This window comes from Siphateles boraxobius, unplaced genomic scaffold, assembly GCF_051911475.1.
Source record: "Siphateles boraxobius isolate OS27281-9 unplaced genomic scaffold, OSU_SipBor_1 66, whole genome shotgun sequence".
NCBI classification, from domain to species: domain Eukaryota; kingdom Metazoa; phylum Chordata; class Actinopteri; order Cypriniformes; family Leuciscidae; genus Siphateles; species Siphateles boraxobius.
The window spans coordinates 9,613,847-9,634,702 of NW_027509193.1; the positions used below are offsets into that span (position 1 = coordinate 9,613,847).

A 20,856-nucleotide genomic window follows, 5' to 3' on the forward strand; every position below is an offset into this window, starting at 1 on the left:
CCTGCTTGGAGCACTTGCTTCATAGCAAAAGCTGACATTTTCTGTGTGCCGGCGTGCTTTTGTACACATCCGCTTATGCCGTCACACGCTACGTCATCACGCAACGCCAATAGGATTGGATTCGGTTTCATTCATAAATTCAGACGTGCTACGCTGAAGGGCGTTCCCCTAGTGTCGTCACCGACGCAGTGTCTCGTTCCCTTTCTCAGGGAACAAGGGTTACATACGTAACCCGAGACGTTTTCATTAGTTGTCAGTTATAAGGCAAGGCAAGGCAAGTTTATTTATATAGCGCATTTCATACACAACGGTAATTCAAAGTGCTTTACATAGAAGAAATTAAAATAATCAAAAGAAATCAGAATAATTAAAACAGTTTAGAATAAAAGATAAAATACAGAACAATTAAAACAGTTTAGAATAAAAAATAAAATAAAATACAGTATGAGCAGTCGGACGAACAGTGGTACAGTGCTCATTCAGTAAGGCCTCGTTCACACTGCAGGGGCTTAATGCTCAATTTCGATTTTTTGAAAAAATCCGATTTTTTTGCAAGGCCGTTCACATTTCCAATTAAATGCGACCTTTTGTGATCTCCTGTGTGAACGTGAACGTGAAATGACCCAGAATTGACCCGCATGCGCAGAAGACTATTCAACGGTCAACGACGTCACTTGCTGTTTGCGGAAGTAGCTAAACATGGCCTGAATAGAACTGTCCCCCCACATATTAATTATATCAGAAACCTCGCTTCCCTTCCATTGACTGGTCTCAGCATGGTCCGCAATAGTTGTTGTTTATCTTCTCATTCCCGCCTACTTCAACGCAGAATAATGACGTTTGTCGCATATCAATGACGTGCGGGTCGGATACATGTGACCTGGCCGTTCAGATTGAAGTCGCATTTCAAAAGATCGGATACATATCGGATTTGGACCACATACCCAAGTGGCCTGGGTCGCATTTGAAAAGTTCGGATCTGTGTCGTTCAGACTGTCATGAAAAGATCAGATACAGGTCGCATAGGGGCAAAAAAATCGGAATTGGGTCGTTTCAGCCTGCAGTGTGAACATAGCCTTAATGCACAGCTAAACAGATGTGTTTGGAGTCTGGATTTGAATGTGACTACTGTAGAAGCACATCTGATCTCTTCTGGAAGCTGGTTCCAGCTGCGGCTGGCATAGTAGCTAAAAGCGGACTCGCCATGCTTAGAGTGAACCCTTGGTATTTCTAGCTGATGTGATCCTAATGATCTGAGTGATATGTTGGGTTTATATTCAGTGAGCATATCTGCAATGTATTGAGGTCCTAGGCCATTGAGTGATTTATATACCAGTAATAATACTTTAAAATCAATCCTAAATGTAACTGGCAGCCAGTGTAAAGACCTGAGGACTGGTGTGATGTGTTCATATTTTCTGGTTCTACTCAGAAAATAGCAGCGTTCTGTATGAGCTGCAACTGTCTTATGGTCTTCTTGGGAAGGCCAGTGAGGAGTCAATTACAATAATCCACCCTGCTGGTGATGAAAGCATGCACAAGTTTCTCTAAGTCTTGACTGGAAACAAAGCATCTAATTCTTGCAATGTTTTTCAGGTGATAGTATGCTGATTTAGTTATTGCTTTGACATGACTACTGAAACTAAGGTCTGACTCTAGAGTCACGCCAAGATTCCTAACTTGATTTTTAGTTGTTTGACCCCTAGACTGAAGGCATGCGTTCACCTTGAGAACTTCATCTTTGTTTCCAAACGCAATGACTTCAGTTTTGTCTTTGTTTAACTGAAAAAAGTTTTGGCACATCCAGTTGTTTACTTCATCAATGCATTGGAACAGGGAGTTAATGGGGCTGTAATCGTTAGGCGATAGGGCTAAGTAGATCTGTGCGTCGTCTGCATAGCTGTGGTAAGCGATTTGGTTATTTCTCATTATTTGGCTCATTGGGAGCATGTACAGGGAGCATGAATAGGAGTGGCGTGCTACAGTGGTACATTTATTCATCACAAAGACCAATCTTTTCATAGATATATGTCGCACTGTATATGACCCTTTTTAATGAACGTTTGGTGTAGGTCTACTAGCATAGAGATATCTGAACATCGCAAACAAGCACAAACCAGTACAGAAGTAATCAATCAATTATCGGGGAGGGTCATGCCTTTTTCCACAATCATTTTGGAGGGTCATAGAAAAATGTATTGCTGATGAAGGGAGGGTCAAGTCTATTTTGGCTATAGATCTCAAAACTCCTCTGGTAGCCCCTTAAATAAAAAACGAACAGTCCCTAATTAATACTAATCAGTACTTGATGTAGTTAAGAAAATTCTTAAAGAAATGGTGGGCCAGTTTTCTCTTCTCTTCACGTTTCCCTTGAGTCCGGTATGAGTCATATTCATTTTGTGCCCGATGTGTCTGGTGACCAATAGAAAGCCCCTTGCATGATGCAACTAACAGTTTTCCAAGTGCATCAATGAAGAACTCTGGGGGAAAAATGAAAGAGAGAGAATTTAAGAATTAAAAAGAAGAAGAATTAAATGTGCTAGGAATCAATCAATGAAGATGTTTTGATGATGTAAACTTTAGAATGTTTACCTGTGTGTCCAACCCTTTTAAGGAATGGGTCAAAGCCAATTCTTCGTACAGCTTCAGTCCTCGCCAAGAAATAATTAATGACGCCATCCACTAAAAAGCATCCATTATATCCTGAAAGTGGCTGATGAAACCCTCCTTCAATACGCTTTAGACAACCACCTTCTTCTTCTTCACCCTCATCATACTCGAGAATGAAATGGAACTGGTCACCTGAGACATCACCACCAAGCTAACAAGAGAGAAAGAGCTTGTTTAACAGTGCTGTAGTGCTCCAAGACCTTTACCCCCCCTAAAGAATATAATTTCATACATACAACATCTAGTTCTGGAATCGCTTCCATAATCTCCACAAAACTCTCGACCCGTGTCTCTTTCAAGAACAAAAAGTCATCATCAACCCACAGGAAATATTTAGTTGTGAGTTGGGATAGAGCCAGATTCCTGCCTGCAAACCATCCCTGAGGTACCAAATAATCATCAGCAGTGATTAGTTGCCAGGTAATCTACATTTAAAATCCAATATGTGTGACATACAGCATTAGATCAATTTAAGAGTTGGGGCAGAAGTGTGTACCTGTGCAGGAGGCATGATGTAGTGCTCAATGTTGTTTCCAGACACAGGTTCAGGCTTCAGGCTGTCATCCGCAACAATGATCTTGATATTTGGGTAAAACTTCCGGATACTCTTGATGAGGACGTTCAGCTCCTTATACCTCAGAAATGTCTTGGTAATTATGGTTACCTGTGAGTTGATATCTGAATTGCAAAAGAGAGAGAAGTAGGTGCATTTCATTAGCCGGTTTTAACTTTATAGATGTTTAGGTATATTTGTTATAACAAGCACATCTGATGCCATGGTAGCATGCTGTTTTGTAGTGTTTTAAAGAGTGGGTTGTGGTCTTACCTTTTCCTGGGTCATAAAGAACAGGAACTGATGGTCTCCTAATCATGATTGGAAATATGGCCTCATGGTCCTGAAAAGAGAAATTAACTAAGGAAAGAACATAACAGAAAAAACAAGAAATAAAACTGTCATCCAGTAACAGCCTTAGATGAAATAAACTGAAGATAAAAGAAGACATTGAATATCTCAAGACAACCCTCTACAATGCGAGCAAATCACTCTCATATTCGACTAAATCTTCACTATGGGCGACTAAATAATGTCTATCATTAGATATTGCCTAATAAATTCCTAGATTTTACTCGCCCTTTAGTGAACACTGAAAACTGAAAATTAATTAATATTCATGAACCCAGCAGCTTATCAATCCTTAGTGCGTTGTATATTGTCATAGGCCTAGATTTCGGTGGGTCGGAACTAATGCGCAAAGGGCAATCTCATTGACTTGCGCTCAACTCTGTTTTGATTGTAGCAAATCAGTTTTAGTGAACACTGAAAACTGAAAATTAATTAATATTCATGAACCCAGCAGCTTATCAATCCTTAGTGCATTGTATATTGTCATAGGCGTAGATTTCGGTGGGGACGGTGGGTACGCGTCCCCACAAGATTTCGCCATGAGTCATTTTGTACCCACCACTTTTTGAAACATTGAGGGGCCACGGATGTACCTAATACATATAAATAAAACATATCCAGTTAACTAGCAGAGCATTAATTTAATTCGCTATTAAATAAGAGATCTAGCACTAAAATGTGGTGTTTTTGAACTCAAGCTGCTGAGCGCTCGTTGCCGTGGCAATCAGTGTCACGGATACAGGCTCGCGCAGTCTTCACTCGGACGCGCGCTTCAATCTATCACCGTTGTGGAGACTCTCTATTCATTCCGGTGAAATCTCAAAATAAAATCCACACAAACCTGTCCTTGTTTTATATAGACTGTAACCACTGATGAACATATTCAGTTTTGATGAGAGAGAAAAAAAACTATACAAGTGCAGATTAGAACCCGTAACCTCTGACACGCTTGGCAACAGATCAACCACTAGACCATTAAAGAACTCAAACAAAATGTGCAGATCGATGGATTTATTTACGGGTTGACAAGTTTGACAAGTTTCGGTAACGTGCGGTCTGGGTAGGCCATAAATATAAACACTAGATGCCGCATTGGCTACAGGCAGTTCATTGGAACGAATGCGTCAATAGAGCCGCCATCTTGAAACAGGGGAACCCGTCATCAGCGTCAATGTAGGAAGAGGTCTAACGGAAATTAAATCACCATAAATCGTCATGAATGCGATTTTCTAGTTGTTTTAGTTCATTCCAACAGTCAGACAGGTATCTATTATCAGAGAAATTTTAAAAAAAAAAGTAAAAAATTTCACAATCTTGTGAAATGTAATCCCTTGCTGTCTGGTTTTTAGATTTCGTTCGTGTAAACATCCATACGCTGCACAAAAGTCCGGCATCATCCATGAATTCAGCGTTACCTAGCTACTTCCTATGACAAGACCCCTGTTTCAAGATGGCGGCGGTTTTGACGCATAGACCCCCAAGGCGACATCTAGTGTTTATTTCTATGTGGGTAGGCAAACTAGGCACTACCCTGCCAAAATACACCACAGCTAGCCTAATTTAGTTAATCCCCGCCAAATTTAAAGTCAAAATGACAGCACCGGCCGTTATCACGGAATTAAGATATGTTTCTTTTACAAAATCTAAGTTATTAGCAAGAGGGAGGTCTACGACAGCCTTAGATGGACTAATGGAGCAAAAGGGCCCAAAAATTTTCCGATCGTTTCAAACAGACTGGAATGAAAGAAAATGTGATCGACGTCTTAACGAGAACGGCGGATGGATTTTATTTACAAATAATCTACTGATTGGTGAGCCAAAAACTATTTTGGGCTTAATATTGAATTGATAAATGTGGTTGAATCAATGCAAGCCATTTGCCTTCATATTCAATTGAGCAGTGTGTGATTTTACTTTTGCTGACTGAAAAACATAATTGCCGCTGTGCAACAATTAAGGATTAAGAATGGTTGCTGATGCTGGAGTGGACATACCGGTGTGTGCCTGTGCCGCGCTTGTGTGTGTGTATGTGTGTGTGTGTGCGTGTGCGAGAGAGAGAGAGAGAGAAAAAGAGAGAGAGAGAGAGAGAGAGAGAGAGAGAGAGAGAGAGAGAGAAGGCTACACGATATACATCCTGACTTGTACATTTCTTGATATGCCACACTTGTGCGTCACGTTTACTGTTATTACGTATAAACAATCAAACAATAAATCAGGTAATCTGGCTTTCAACTCAGTGCCTAGCCTCTTTAAGACATCACCGTACATCACTGACAAGTTTGTCACTTCTGAAAATGCACTTCCGAATGCGTCTCTTTTCCACACATTTCAAACCAAACTGACGCCCGTGAGCATTGGTGGAGATGATCGTGGAGTAGCTATCTTGTTTGCATTATGCTTGCTTTAAATCTATTGCTGAATACGGGAATAGTTGTGATGATGATGATTGGATGCTTTCAAGTTGGTCAAAATGACTGATGTAGATTGGATGAGTGCATGTTGTAAATTGAGTAACCTACTTGTCTGAAAACTTAAGGCTTTCTTCTTCATAAAACGAGTCGGACATCACATTTTTGTATAAATTTTTTTGTATTGTATTTACATAATTACATTAATAAGCTACAGGACATCGTCTTTCAAAACATGACCTGCGCGAAAGAGAAAAAAAAATGAATGCGTCATTGTACCCAGTACCCACCACTTCTGAAAATGCACTTCCGAATGCGTCTCTGTCTCCATCTCTGCGTTATATATATAGCCGATATCATGTTTTAATATTATCTTTTCTCTGGTTGCTGTATCTGTTTGTTATGGCAAGAACAGCAAGAGAAACGTGATCAGATGATGCTGGCGTCTCATTGGTCTATAGTGGCCTTTTTTGCTGATATCATGTATCATTATAGTAAACCTGTGACTACAGTATGAGATCCAGCAGTTAGATAAACTCAACTATTTAAAAAATAAAACACAGAAATAAACGCAATAAAACAAAAATAAAAATAAGCTCCTGTTTAAAAATACATTGTACACAAAATACCTTTAAACTCCAGCAAGTTTTAGATACACACAGACATCAAGAATCAGCCTATGAATTTCAACGATGGGGACATGCTTCATGCAGCAATGCATTCTAGGTGCATCATAGAAAACTCATCCAAAGCTCCTCCCAGAATGCAATGCAGCATGTCACCATTGTTGAGATTCATAAGCGGATTCTTGATTTGTGCGAGTAAAACTCACAGGAGTTCAAAATGTGTTGTGTAAATTGTGCTTCAAAACTCATTCGTTTTTTTTTTAATTACACTGTGCTGGATCTTTTTCCATAGAATCACAACACGGCAACAAAACAAAATTAATAACATTTTACCCATGTAAAACTCATAGTGTAGGGTCCGAGTCCACCTTTGTCGAGTCCAAGTTCAGTCTGTAGCTGTCATCAGCAGGTTTAACAGGTTAAAGCAGCACTATGAAGTTTTTTTTAGCTTATCTGAACAGCTTCGGAGTTATTGGAATGGTTATATGACTCTTTTCGGGTTGAATGGTGGTCGTCTCGTCCCATGGCTCAGCCGGCATATAAGAAGCAGAAAGCTAGAAAAGCATTGTCGGAGGAACAGAGAAAGAGGAAACGGCAGACTGACTGAGCGAGGAGTCAGAGACGAGTAAACATCGGACCGGCGTTTTCAGAATGGCAAAAAAAAAAACGAAGAAAGCACGGTCGGTAGAGTCTAGAAAAAGGTAACGAGAATCTGACAGCGTGAGGAACCGGACAAGAGTCCCACTCAGTCAGGCTTTTATTGTTAAAGTTGATTCCTGTGATTATCATTTCAGTTGTCAATATCTCACATAATTATCAGGACATAAATAAGCCTACATGTTGTAAATAGTGCAAATGAGCGCAATTTGCAAACTATTATGATAAATTGCAATAATCTTGTCTAACAACATCATAACGGACATTGTTACGAAATAATGTGACGTACATGATACACTTTATTGGTGTCATATGGAATTTAGGCTCAGGTAAGCCTAATGCGGTAGGCCACATTTATTATTAGGAAGTGCAGAGTGCAGATACGCTCTGCGTGAGTTGGATTTACGACAGTAACGTTAAATACAAGTACTCTACAGCGACTCTAGGGATCGCTGTTTGACAAAAACAGAAATCCTGCATAGTGCCGCTTTAAGTTCCGTTTCATAATGTCAATTTAATATAAAATAATTTCTGTTTAAAAATCACATTTTATTTGGTAAGCTGAATATATATATAAGAAAATACACGTAACAACAAATATGTATAAAGACACTGAAACGTATAATATAGTGGAACTAATATTCTTGTCACAGTGGGTCGGGTCATTATAAGCGGCACTCTATTATAGCGTTAGGAAAAAGAACGCTGACCGATCCGAAGGATGATGTCTGTAGTTCTGCTGCTGTTTAGAGCTGTTATAAGGATTTATTAAGTAAAGAAGATCAAGCTGGACGGTTCCTTTTACTCCGCTTGAGTTAATGCGCCCAATGAGTTCTCACGGCATGTTTGACGACGTGAATGTGTTCTAATTTTCAAATATTAGAACACTAATATTTTCAAATATTAAAGTGTTTTAATTTTCAAATATATGGTGTAAAAATGTCTATGTGCTGCACTCTTCAGGTTAAACTTAAAGCTCCTGAAGTAGGGGTACTTTCTGACGTAGGGTACTCTGTGACGGAACTCTGTGACGCCCTTGGTGTGAACTCACCACGCACTTGGCAGCCCCTGGTACAAAAGCATCTGGTTCCGTCAAAACTACTGTAGCGAGTCAGGAGTTGGAATTATGTGGATTTCATGTAGCCTAGTTAATTAGCAGTTGTTAGTGTTGTTTGTATTATTAGAAGCATAGTTAATTAGTAGCATAGTATTACATCAGTTAGGATAGCATAGATTTGTAGCATTAGCTTTATCTGTATTTAGTGGAAATGGGCTTCTCCACACAGCTTGTGCTGAAAAGCGACGCAGTGCCAAACGCTGCTCTTCCTACATGGACTCCACCACCACAGCGGCGTCATAATGTGAGTTAGCATATATTTTTAATCACAATTTATGTTCCTTCCTATTAGGCTAAAGTTAACCCTCTGGTGTCGACAAAAACGCGTTTTGCTGGATATTTTTTTCACATAGCAGCAAAATATACTGAACGTTATAGTAATAATATCCTGAAAAGAATTACCTCAAAATAACTGAATATAAGACTAACAGTTTGAGCCAGCGGCTCGAATTGATATGGCTGTGGCCCTGTGTCCAGACAATTTGTGGCCCTGTGTCACAGACAATTCAACATCCTCCACTTCAGGTGAAGGTGGGGGAGAAAAGTCCTCGACTTCAAATTACCGCTCTGTTACAAAAGTTACTTAAGTCACTCCAGTCGCTCTCCATTTTAGTGAGTCTGACAGCAGCTATCAATTAATCCGTCTGCGGGTCTCAGGTGCACGGCCCCCCCCCGCTCAGCCCCGCCCTCTGTTCGTCCCCTCGATCTCCGCTGGGCTCTGCCCACTTTTTCAGCATTTTTCAAATATTGCCAGTGGGTGGAGTCAGGCTCTGACCAGGGGTTTAGTTACCCTTTAACATCCGAGTCCGAGTCGAGTCCGGCCGAGTCCACAAAGATTTAAATGATTTGAAATTGACCTTTCACAAAGACCCGCCCCTCTCAGTTACTGTTGATACGTCCGACAAGCCATTCCGCTCTCACTCCACATGTTCTCACACAGGGAAAAATATATTGCGGAGCAAAGAGGACACTGACAATGCGCCAACATACAAGACAGACAGAGCAGCCTACTTTTGGTATGAAATAAAGTCTCATCTTACACATTTTTATAATTATTACTAAACAATAAATACTGTTTCGTGGTGTTTTAATGTGTAGGCCTCAGTTCAAGCAGCACATGAACTGATAATCTCTTCTAGTTATATCACAAATTAAACAAGAATGAAAATCAGAACTGCAAAAAGAAATCAATACACACCATTTTTCAAGTTCAAGTCCATTGACTTTAATCTACTAATTGGTTTGGTTTGTTTGTCGGACAAAAATGATGGGTATCTGCATTATGATTGGTCAGATCGCCTGTCAATCAAATTCCGGCGAAAGGTCTCAACACTGAGCTCTTAAAGGGATAGTTCACCCAAAAATGAAAATTCTGTCAGTATTTACTCACCCTCATGTTGTTCCAACCCCGTAAGACCTTCGTTCATCTTCAGAACACGAATTAAGATATTTTTGATGAAATCTGTGAGCTGGATCACTCCTCCATACTAGTCCATAGGCTTCTTGAGGCATTGAAACTTGCCGGCCTCGAAAAGTTATTAAATACATCGTTCGTTAAAATAGTCCAAGTGATTACAGTGGCTCAATATTAAATTTATCAAGCGACGAGAATACTTTTTGTGCGCAAAAACAAACATAAATAACGACTTTATTTCAATTATTCATTTCCTTCTCTTTGGGCCTCTAGTCAGTTAAACTAGTGTAATTGCGTAGAGCTACGTCAGACGTAGGCTCACTATTGGCCGAAGCTGGTCTTGTGGGTGATGCGTGTGACACAACAACAGATCATACGCTGTTAAACTAGTAACCTGACTCGAGGCCCAGAAAGCAGGAAATGAATAGTTGAAATAAAGTTGTTATTTTAGGTTTTTTTTGCGCACAAAAAGTGTTCTCGTCGTTTGATAAACTTAAGATTGAGCCACTGTAGTCACTTGGACTATTTTAACAATGTCTTTAATAAGTTTTCGAGGCCGGCAAGTTCAATCCCTCAAGAAACCTATGGACTAGTATGGAGGAGTGATCCAGCTCTCAGATTTCATCAAAAATATCTTAATTCGTGTTCCGAAGATGATCGAAGGTCTTACGAGGTTGGAACAACATGAGGGTGAGTAAATAATGACAAAATTTTCATTTTTGGGTGAACTATACCTTTAAATTAATATTTTAAACCTTACAAAATGATTGCAATGCATAGTCAAAGTCATACGTTTACCTATTGTACATCTTTCAGAATCTGCAAAGGTAATGCTCAAGAATGCAACACAAACCATGACAACCATTACAAAAAAAAAAAAAAAAATTCCGGTTGTGGATCATTCAGGTAATGACACACAATATTACAATCAAGTAATTTACGGCCGTTTCACACCGCAAGCGTGAGCAGGTTTTTTTCCGGCGTGCATGTTAAAGGTGCTCTAAGCGATGTCGGGTGACATCACTTCTTGTTGACGTTTAAAGTATTATCAAACAAAACGAAGGCTAGCTAGACCCTCCCTCCTCATCCGCGCACACCCCGCAAACCGCACCCCCAAACCCTTCGTATCGGTTATTGGCTGGAACAGTTTGTTCGTGGTGCGGGTAAGCCCAGTTTGTTTTTGTTGCCGTTTGAGGAGCCTGGGGTGTCTGCACAGAGACCGTGTTTTTTGACAGTGTGTTCAGGGGACAGGCAGCTAGCGTATAGTGAGGAGATGTTTGTTGTGACAAAAAATGTTTTGGCCTAAAAAACGCGTGACATCGCTTTGAGCACCTTTAATCAATGAGTGCATTCACACGGAAAGCAGGAGCTTCGCGTGAAGTGAAGCGCAGAGTCTATTTTTGCTGCGCTGCTCAAGCTCAATTAAAGTGAAAGCACACTTATGTTGGACAAAATAAATATGATTTCACCCAAGTGCCCAAAATGCACAGAATTTGCATGTCTTGGTGTGCTTTAACAAGAACTGGAGTAGGCAATGTCAGAAAAGAAAATGAAGACTATTTATAGAAAATATTTATGGAAAATTTGCCCATTTAAACTTGTGATTGCAATAGGCCTGTGTGTGTGTGTGTGTGTGTGTGTGTGTGTGTGTGTGTGTGTGTGTGTGTGTGTGTGTGTGTGTGTGTGTGTGTGTGTGTGTGTGTGTGTGTGTGTGTGTGTGTGTGTGTTTGAGAAATATCTTTATACTTCAAGGCTATATTTATTTTATTTTTATTTGCTATTTATATATTATTTTATTGCCATTACCTGTTTTCATACAGAAGTTTAGTTTCCCAAATAAGTAAATAGGCCTATATCACATTTTGTTTAGTTGAATATTGGATGCGAAAATGGTTCTTCCATACCATAACACTGCACTTAGATATGTGAATTTCCCACACCAGGAGTAATAATTTATATAGTTCTATTTTATTTTATTTGTTAAAAAATGTTCTATGTTCTATTAAAAAAATATAGAAAATAAATATTTGTGTTTGCTGTAAAGTGGTAAGAAAAAATTAAATCGGAACCGGCTAAAATCGGTATCGATTGGTGGGTGTTCGGTTTTGTTGACGGGTGTATACGTGCTTGCGTGCAGGCAGGCGAGCCTGCGAAATGATTCTGGGTCAGACAGAGAAGCGGTTAGATGTGTGTTTGGATGAACGACTGAAAACTCTTTTTTCATTATAACATAACTTTTTAGAAGTCGTTAAACCCATGTCATGAAGCGGCACAAGTGGCACAACGGGATAAGGAGGGTGGATGATTAGCGAGGGATACCCAGTTAGTCTACCCGTCACAACATATTGTGTGAACATATTACTGACAATTTGATTATTTAATTAATAGTCTATATTTTACTGATAAAATAAATGTTACTGGAATAATTTGAGGAATGTTTACTTTGCATAGAACGTGTTGTCTTTCTTAACGCCGTAATGCACCTTCGCTTGAAGTGGAAAATCAATTCCTGAGCAATCGATGGCAACTAATTCAGCACATTCACTTGGGACAGCGCATGGTACGGTACGGTTTTCCACTGCATGGTACGGTACGGTTCGGTTCTGTACGGCACGCTTTGGCGCTTTTCCACTGTATGGTACGGTACGGCTCGTCTCGGTACGGCTCACGTGTGGCGCTTTTCCACTGCATGGTACGGTACGGTACGGCTCGCTTTAAATGGTACCACCTCTGTTGAGGTTCCAAGCGTACCGTACCGATACTAAAATGTGACGTGGAAGCACTGTAGATCACTGATTGGTCAGACAGACAGAATCGTCACTACCAGCGTCATTGTATTTGCGAGACATCAAACCCACTAGATTTAAATAGCCAGTAACAGCCACCGCTGTAGCACCTGTTTTGCTTGACTTGCTTGAAGAAAAAAAACTTCGAAAATAGAAATGGCTGAATCGTGGTCAGTGGACGAGAAGCGCAGACGTTCCTCTTGTTGTTTGCCGAGGAGCGGATAAACTATAACGATCAGTCATAATCCCACCCACTTTGAAGCGGTACTAACTGCAGTGGAAAAGCAACCGAGCTAAAGCGAACCGAACCGAGCCGTGCCGAGCCGAGTCGTACCACGCAGTGGAAAAGCGAAGCGAGCCGAACCGTGCTGAGCCGAGCCGAACCGTACTGAGCCGTACCGAGCCGTACCATGCAGTGGAAATGCGGCATATGTAACGTTGAACGTAAAAGGCAGCGTGCTAAGAAGCTTCCTAAGGGACACTTCGGGGAACACACTTAGGAACCTAAACAACTTTGGTAAGATATTTCTTTCGAGTCTTCTTAGCGCGCTAAGAGTGAGCGTTATCGGGAACTGGGCATTTTTTTGGGGGGTTTGCTGCTGGGAAGCTACCCGGCAGCACACCCTACTATATGCAGCACACCCTGCTATAAACAGTATGATGTTTTATTGATGTACATTTATTTACAGATAGCCCTTACCCAGGTCTGATGTTCTGACATGGTAGATAGTGCTGGTGTAGGTCACTCTAGACAGCAGATCATTGAGTTGTGTGAGGCTGCTAGATGAGATGCTCAATTCACTCTGACCCTGTCCATCCACCTGCTGTCCATCCAGAACATCCTCTACTGAGAGCACTCCACTCTTCACTCTCAAAGACACCTGCAGACATCATTGTGTTTAATGCAAATGTAAGTTTAGATTTAGAATGGAATCTTAATTCACCTGTCTCGAGATTTTGCATCAACATGCATTTAACACTTAACAAACAGTATTTAATGGTGAAACAGGATTCTAATGTGCATGCATATTGAATGAATACCTTATACAAGGCCTTTTACCAACAATTTTACCTACGAAAAATAAAAATATTCACAAAGGGCATTGGAAGATTAAACCAACCTTGTACGCCTCTCTCTTGACTGTTGTTACACTTCTTGCTTGTGTTTGAAGAGCGAGACCTGAAATTATAATATACATCAATTCACTTAAAGGCAGAGAAGCTATAGGTGATTTGTTTAAAAAAAAAATGTTATGCTGGTTAGGGATGCACTGATATGAAAATTGTGGCTGATACCAATAACCTATAATTCTTTACATTTGAAAGCCGATAAATCTAAATTCAAATTGTGATATACTTTGAGAGGCTGGTTACAAAAACAAAAAGCTTACCATTAAAACCCATGTCCCCTATAAATCATACACATTCAATATAGCTTTGAACTAGTGTAAGATTCCTTAACTTTTCAAATTAATTTTATATTCCTGTGGCCAACATTCTTTATTAAAAAATGGTAACACTTTATAATAAGGTTTCATTAGTTAGCACTAGTTAACGTGAACCAAAAAATGAATGAACAATACTTCTACAGCATTTATTAATCTTAGTTAATGTTAATCTCAACATTTTCTAAGACATTTTCAAGATCCAAAGTTGTCTCTTTAACATAAGTTAATCCATTGTGAACTAACATGAACACAAATATTTTATTAACTAACGTTAAAAACGGGTCTTGCTCTCTGTTAGTTCGTGTTAGTTGTTCTTTGTAAAGTGTTTGTTACCAAACAAAATATTCCCTAACAAAATAGTACAAATATTATATATATTTTTTTTTACGTTTTGAATATTACAGTAATTACAACATCTTTAATATTAGGCCTACTGTTTCAAATGACAATTGCTGTTTGAGCTGCGTGCGCTGAAGCTGAAGAGAATGAACACCCGTAAACTGAACCGCTTTGCTAGAAGTCAATGAACTCAATGGTTGCTGAAGAAGAATGCAACTACTGTATAAGCCTACTCAGAGAGTTTACAATTATTTTATTACAAAAATAATTATATGCAATCCCAATCATAGCTTTTAATGTTTTGCATTGCTGTTTGAGTGCGTGCGCTGAAGCTGAAGAGCATGAGCACTGAAGAACTTTTCTAGCGGGTTATTTAACTCAACGAAACGCATCCTATATGAGATTAATCAGATATTTATATTACATAAACTTAATATTACAACTTAAAGGCAGGGTAGGTAGAATTCCCCAAAAATACTTTTTTCCAAATTTGTTTAAACCAGGGGTTCCCAAACTTTTCCATTCCAGGACCCACCTAGACAAGAATAATCTATCTCAAGACCCACCAAAATGATTTTTAAAAAGCATGAATGTGGGGTGGGGTGGGAGGCGTTAGATCTCTTCAGAGCAGTTTTCTCCTTGTCATAGTATGAAAGACATACAAGTTTAATTGCAATACAAACTTATGGTACATTATCAAAATAATGTAGAATTAAAATAGCAGCCTAATTGCTGTTGAAATAAAGTGAAGAATACCGAGTAGTTCTTGTCTGCTGCCTCAACTAATTTACCCAGACACGAAGAAATTAAAGATTGAGTAATTTTAATCTTAACCAAAGTTTTGATATAACAACAAATAATTTTATTTTCTAAATTATTTTATTTGACAGTAGGCCCATGACCTAGAATTTCAATACTAATATTTCTGCTACAAGTGTTGTTAAACTCATCACGTTGTTCAGCGCAGAAAACACTTTCGTCCTCGTGTGTGTACATGTGAAATACGTTTTACATAAAAATTTTCCTTGAGTAGGTAGGTAGCAAAATGAATGCGAGGGAATGCAAACAACGCACTCATACGAAGACCATATCTGAAAGACAACAGCGCTGTGTTGAACAGACGACAGATTAAGGGCCTGTTCACATATCGCGTATTCAAATGTAGGCGGGCGGTATGGGCGCTCATAATGGAAGCTCGCGGTGCCACGCGCTCGTTTTTTTCCAAGCGCGTCCGCGCCGCATCGAGATAAAAACATCTCAACTTTTCAGAATGCCGAAAGCGTTTTCCTTGCTGTAACGGAGAGCGCAGCTGATGGTTGCGTTTAGCAACGACAGACGCCTCCGGAGCGCAACCGCCCTAGCGCTTTGGAAAAAGGAGAACGCCGCGCGTAAATTTCGCTGCAGCCAATAGTGACTGCGCGACCCACCTCTTCCCAATCTGCGACCCACAAATGGGTCTCGACCCACAGTTTGAAAACCCCTGGTTTAAACTGTCTTTATATATGTCACGGTAGATGCATTCTCTGTTCCTTCTCGTCTCGTGTTTATGTTGTGGTATGAATGCACGTGTGTAGTGGGCGTGAGTGTATGACATCACCTGATCCGCTTCAGCTGATCCTCATTCATTTCACCAGCTGCAATCAATCTCACCACTCTACTTATACTTACCGCTGTTCTATCATCCTTGTCAGATCGTTGTTTGATGTCGTTCGTGTTGGTGTTCCGGTGTCCAGTTCCTGCCTTGTGTTCCTGTTCTTCGTCTTCGTCGCTGGGTTTCGTCTGCCGTCTCACCGTCACCGCACCTCTTCACTTCATCACGGATCCTGACCACCGAAGTCCCTGTGTCACCGTTTCTCATCTGCCTGTACTGCTATTTATTCATCATTAAATCACTGTTCACTTGCTATTGCTTCCAGTCGTTCATCTCTCATCATGACAGAACGATCTGACCAGGAAAGGGAAGCAGCGAGTGCGACTCAGAGATCGATGGAGGAGTTTATTCATCATAGCATCAGGAGAATGGATTCTCAGCAGAGAGAGATCGGCGACACGGGCCGCGCAGTACAGGCTTTGGTGACGCAGGTGTCCGAGCTCACCCAGCAGATCCAACGCCTACAGGGTCCCACTGCGCCGCCCACACCGGCCGTTCCTCCCACACTACCAGAGAGACCCTCCCAGTCAGAGCCCCGTCTTCCGGTTCCAGAACATTATTCCGGTGAGCCAGCCTTCTGCAGAGCGTTTTTGACCCGCTGTACTATGCATTTCGCTTTGCAGCCTCGCACGTTTGACACTGAACAGGCTAAAGTAGCGTTCGTCCTCACCCTGCTGACTGGGAAGGCTGCGCTTTGGGGAACGGCGGTGTGGGAGAATCAACACCCATGCTGCGCCTCGTTCCAGACCCTCGCCGCCGAAATGAAGAAGGTGTTCGACAGGGCTGTCTCTGGAAGAGAGGCAGCCAGAAGACTGGCGGAACTGCGGCAGGGAGAGAGATCGGTCTCCGACTATTCGATAGAGTTTCGGACCCTGGCGGCGGAGTGCGGCTGGAACGAGGAGGCGCAGTGGGATATGTTCCTGCATGGGCTGGCTGACCACGTCCAGAGGGAGATCTACGCCCTGGATCTACCCACCACTCTCAACGGGTTGGTCGACTTGGCTCTGCGGGTGGACGCTCGACTGTCTAGGGTCGAGCGCCGAGTCCCGTCCACCCGTACCTTCGCAGGGACCGACCCTCCACAATCCAGCGGCAGGGACGTGGTCAGCCCCGTCTACGATCCCGAGCCCATTCAGGTGGGTCGAGCTCGGCTTTCCCGGGAGGAGAGGGAGAGGCGGAGATCCCAGGGCCTTTGCCTGTATTGTGGAGGAGCGGGACATTACGCATACAATTGCCCGGTAAAAGGCCAAGCCCGATAGTTAGATTGAGGCTACTATCGGGTGGGATCTCCGCTAGGAAGACCTCATCATCGATTACATCTACCTCCACACTCCTTCCGGTGAGACTAAGGTGGTCAGTCCAACAGCACGACTGCCATGCACTTCTGGACTCTGGGGCTTTAGGTAATTTTATGGACCACACTTTTGCACAGAAGATTCAGATTCCCCTCAGACCCCTCACTCACAGAATTGCAGTTCACGCACTTAACAGACAAGAACTCCCCACCATTTCCCTTTGCACTGAAGACATTACCCTCACCACTTCCGGCAACCATTCTGAGACTATTTCATTCTACATCATGGACTCACCTCTTGCACCCGTTGTCCTCGGACATCCCTGGCTCATCCGTCACAACCCCCGGGTGGACTGGCACCATAGATCAGTACTGGAGTGGAGCAAGGAATGTCTTAAGTCTTGTCTCGTGTCTGCCTGTTCGTCTGTGCCTGTTTCTGTGTTTTAGGAGGAAGCAGGGGATTTGTCTAACGTGCCCGCGGAGTACCTGGACCTGAAGGAGGTGTTTTCGATCCAAGATGGCACCGCGGATGGCTGCCTCGGTTTGGAGCTCTCCAGCTATTGTGTTGTTTTTGTTCGTTTGTTCTGCGTTTAGTCATTCTTTTCCTATCAGTTTCACCAAAGACGAACTACTGGACATTAGGAAACACACACCAGAAACCTTTTCTACAGTTTTTGATTATTCGGACGTTTTGCTGGACATTCTCGTCGGAGGGGCAGCGTTGTTGTTCAAACGCGCGTTCAGACGCAAACGCGGGAAGCGAGCCGGCGCGCTGGTTAAACTCCGCGAGCGCGGCCTGCGCACTGCACTCCCCAGCATTCATCTCGCGAATCTCCGATCCCTTCCTAACAAAACGGATGAACTTCTTCTCCTCACCCACACTAACAAGGATTTTTTAAACTCTGCTGCTTTGTGCTTCACTGAAACCTGGCTGAGTGAAGCCATACCGGACAACGCAATACATCTGCCGGGCTTCCAGCTGTTCCGAGCGGATCGCATCGCGGAGCTAACGGGGAAAACGAGAGGTGGTGGATTGTGTTTCTACATTAACGAAAGTTGGTGTTCAGATGTAACAACACTGAAGAAGATGTGCTCTCCTAATTTAGAGGCACATTTCATAAACTGTAAACCCTTCTACTCGCCTCGGGAATTTTCCTCTTTCATTCTCGTGAATGTTTACATCCCTCCAGACGCGTGCACGAGCGCGGCGCTACAACAGCTGGCTGAACAAATATCTGAAACGGAACAAAGGTACCCAGACTCTCTTTTAATCATTCTTGGGGATTTTAACAAAGCAAATCTTTCCCGTGAACTACCAAAATACAGACAGCACGTTACATGTCCCACCAGAGACAGTAATATACTGGACCACTGTTACACCACAATAAGAAATGCATATCACTCCGTCCCACGGGCAGCTTTGGGGCTCTCTGATCACTGTTTGGTTCATCTCATACCGACCTACAGGCAGAAACTGAAATCAGCTAAACCTGGAATAAGGACTGTAAAAAGATGGACTAATGAAGCAGAGCAGAATCTACAGGCCTGCTTTGATTGCACTGATTGGACTGTTTTTGAAGCTGCTACCAATGATCTGGATGAGCTCACAGATACTGTAACATCATATATAAGTTTCTGTGAGGATACATGCATTCCTACCAGGACATTCTTATCATTCACTAATGATAAACCATGGTTTACTGGGAAACTCAAACACCTTCGTCATGCCAAAGAGGATGCTTACAGAAGTGGGGATAAAATCTTGTATAACCAGGCCAGAAACAGATTGACAAAGGAGATCAGAGTTGCTAAAAGGAACTACTCTGATAAACTGAAAAACCAGTTTTCATCCAACGACCCATCATCAGTCTGGAATGGCCTGAGGAACATTACCAACTACAAGTCACCATCCCCTCGATCTGTGGACAATCAACACCTGGCTGACGATTTAAATTCATTTTACTGCCGGTTTGAAAAGCCCTCATTCACACCACACACCCGGTCTGATCTGCACTTCACACATTCAGCATCACCTCCTGTTCTCCAATTATCACTCCCCCCTCCTGCCATCCAACCTGAGCTTAAGGTCTGTGTGGAGGACGTGAGCCGAGTCTTCAAAAAACAGAAGACTAGGAAAGCCTCAGGCCCAGACGGCATCTCATCTGCTTGTTTAAAAGCCTGCACTGACCAACTGGCCCCGGTCTTCACACAGATCTTCAACAGATCATTGGAGCAGTGTGAGGTTCCCTGCTGCTTCAAACGCTCCACTATCATTCCTGTCCCCAAAAAACCCAAAATCACTGGACTTAATGACTACAGACCTGTCGCTCTCACGTCTGTGGTCATGAAGTCGTTTGAAAGACTGGTGCTGGCCCACCTGAAGGACATCACTGGACCCCTGCTGGATCCCTTTCAGTTTGCTTACAGAGCAAACAGGTCTGTGGATGATGCAGTCAACATGGGACTGCATTATATCCTGCAACATCTCGACAGACCAGGGACTTATGCAAGGATCCTCTTTGTGGACTTCAGTTCGGCCTTCAATACCATCATGCCTGATCTACTCACAGCCAAACTGACCCAGCTCTCCATACCATCCTCGATCTGTCAGTGGATCACCAGCTTCCTGACGGACCGGCAGCAGCGAGTGAGACTGGGGAAACACACATCCAAGACACTCACAATCAGCACTGGTGCTCCCCAAGGGTGCGTTCTCTCCCCACTGCTCTTCTCCCTGTACACTAATGACTGCACTTCTAAAGACCCCACTGTCAAGCTCCTGAAATTTGCAGACGACACCACTGTCATCGGTCTCATCCGAAACGGTGACGAGTCTGCTTACAGACTGGAGGTTGAACAGCTGGCTGCCTGGTGCAGTTATAACAACCTTGAGCTGAACACGCTCAAAACAGTGGAGATGATCGTGGACTTCAGGAGGAACAGCTCAGCACTCCTCCCACTCACCATCATGAACAGCACTGTGGAAGCAGTGGAGTCATTCAGGTTCCTGGGCACTATCATCTCTCAGGACCTGAAGTGGGACAATCACATTGACTCCACTGTGAAAAAGGCCCAGCAGAGACTGTACTTCCTTCGCCAGCTGAGGAAGTTCAACCTACCACAGGAGCTGCTGATTCAGTTCTACTCAGCCGTCATTGAGTCTGTCTTGTGCGCTTCCATCACTGTCTGGTTTGGTTCAGCTACCAAATCAGACATCAGGAGACTACAACGGACAGTCCGGACTGCGGAGAGGATTATTGGTGCCCCCCTGCCAAACCTCCAGGACCTGTACTCTTCCAGAGTGAGGAAGAGAGCAGGTAAAATCATCACAGACTCCACTCACCCTGGACACCACCTGTTTGAACTGTTACCGTCAAGACGGAGACTCAGATCACTGGCCACAAGAACATCTCGGCACAGGAACAGTTTCTTCCCACAGGCCATTTCCCTCCTGAACAGTTAACACTCCTCACAAGGCATATGCCTGTAAGTGCAATACTCCCACTGTATAGTGCAATATCCCACAACTCAGGTGATACTTA

General features: G+C 42.5%; 1 protein-coding gene across 1 annotated transcript in view; it reads right to left on the bottom strand.

The window, feature by feature from the left end:
* Positions 1 to 266: 266 nt before the first annotated feature.
* Positions 267 to 20,856, bottom strand: part of b4galnt2.1 (beta-1,4-N-acetyl-galactosaminyltransferase 2 (SID blood group), tandem duplication 1) — a 40,680-nt gene continuing 20,090 nt past the window's right edge. Inside the window, exons 3-9 of the mRNA XM_077212118.1 lie at positions 13,704 to 13,762; positions 13,283 to 13,463; positions 3,497 to 3,583; positions 3,167 to 3,348; positions 2,907 to 3,050; positions 2,593 to 2,821; positions 267 to 2,480 (exon numbers count right to left, since the gene is read on the bottom strand). Of these exons, the coding sequence (XP_077068233.1) occupies positions 2,299 to 2,480; positions 2,593 to 2,821; positions 2,907 to 3,050; positions 3,167 to 3,348; positions 3,497 to 3,583; positions 13,283 to 13,463; positions 13,704 to 13,762 (1,064 nt within the window). The 3' untranslated portion in view covers positions 267 to 2,298. The remainder of the gene's footprint in view (positions 2,481 to 2,592; positions 2,822 to 2,906; positions 3,051 to 3,166; positions 3,349 to 3,496; positions 3,584 to 13,282; positions 13,464 to 13,703; positions 13,763 to 20,856) is intronic.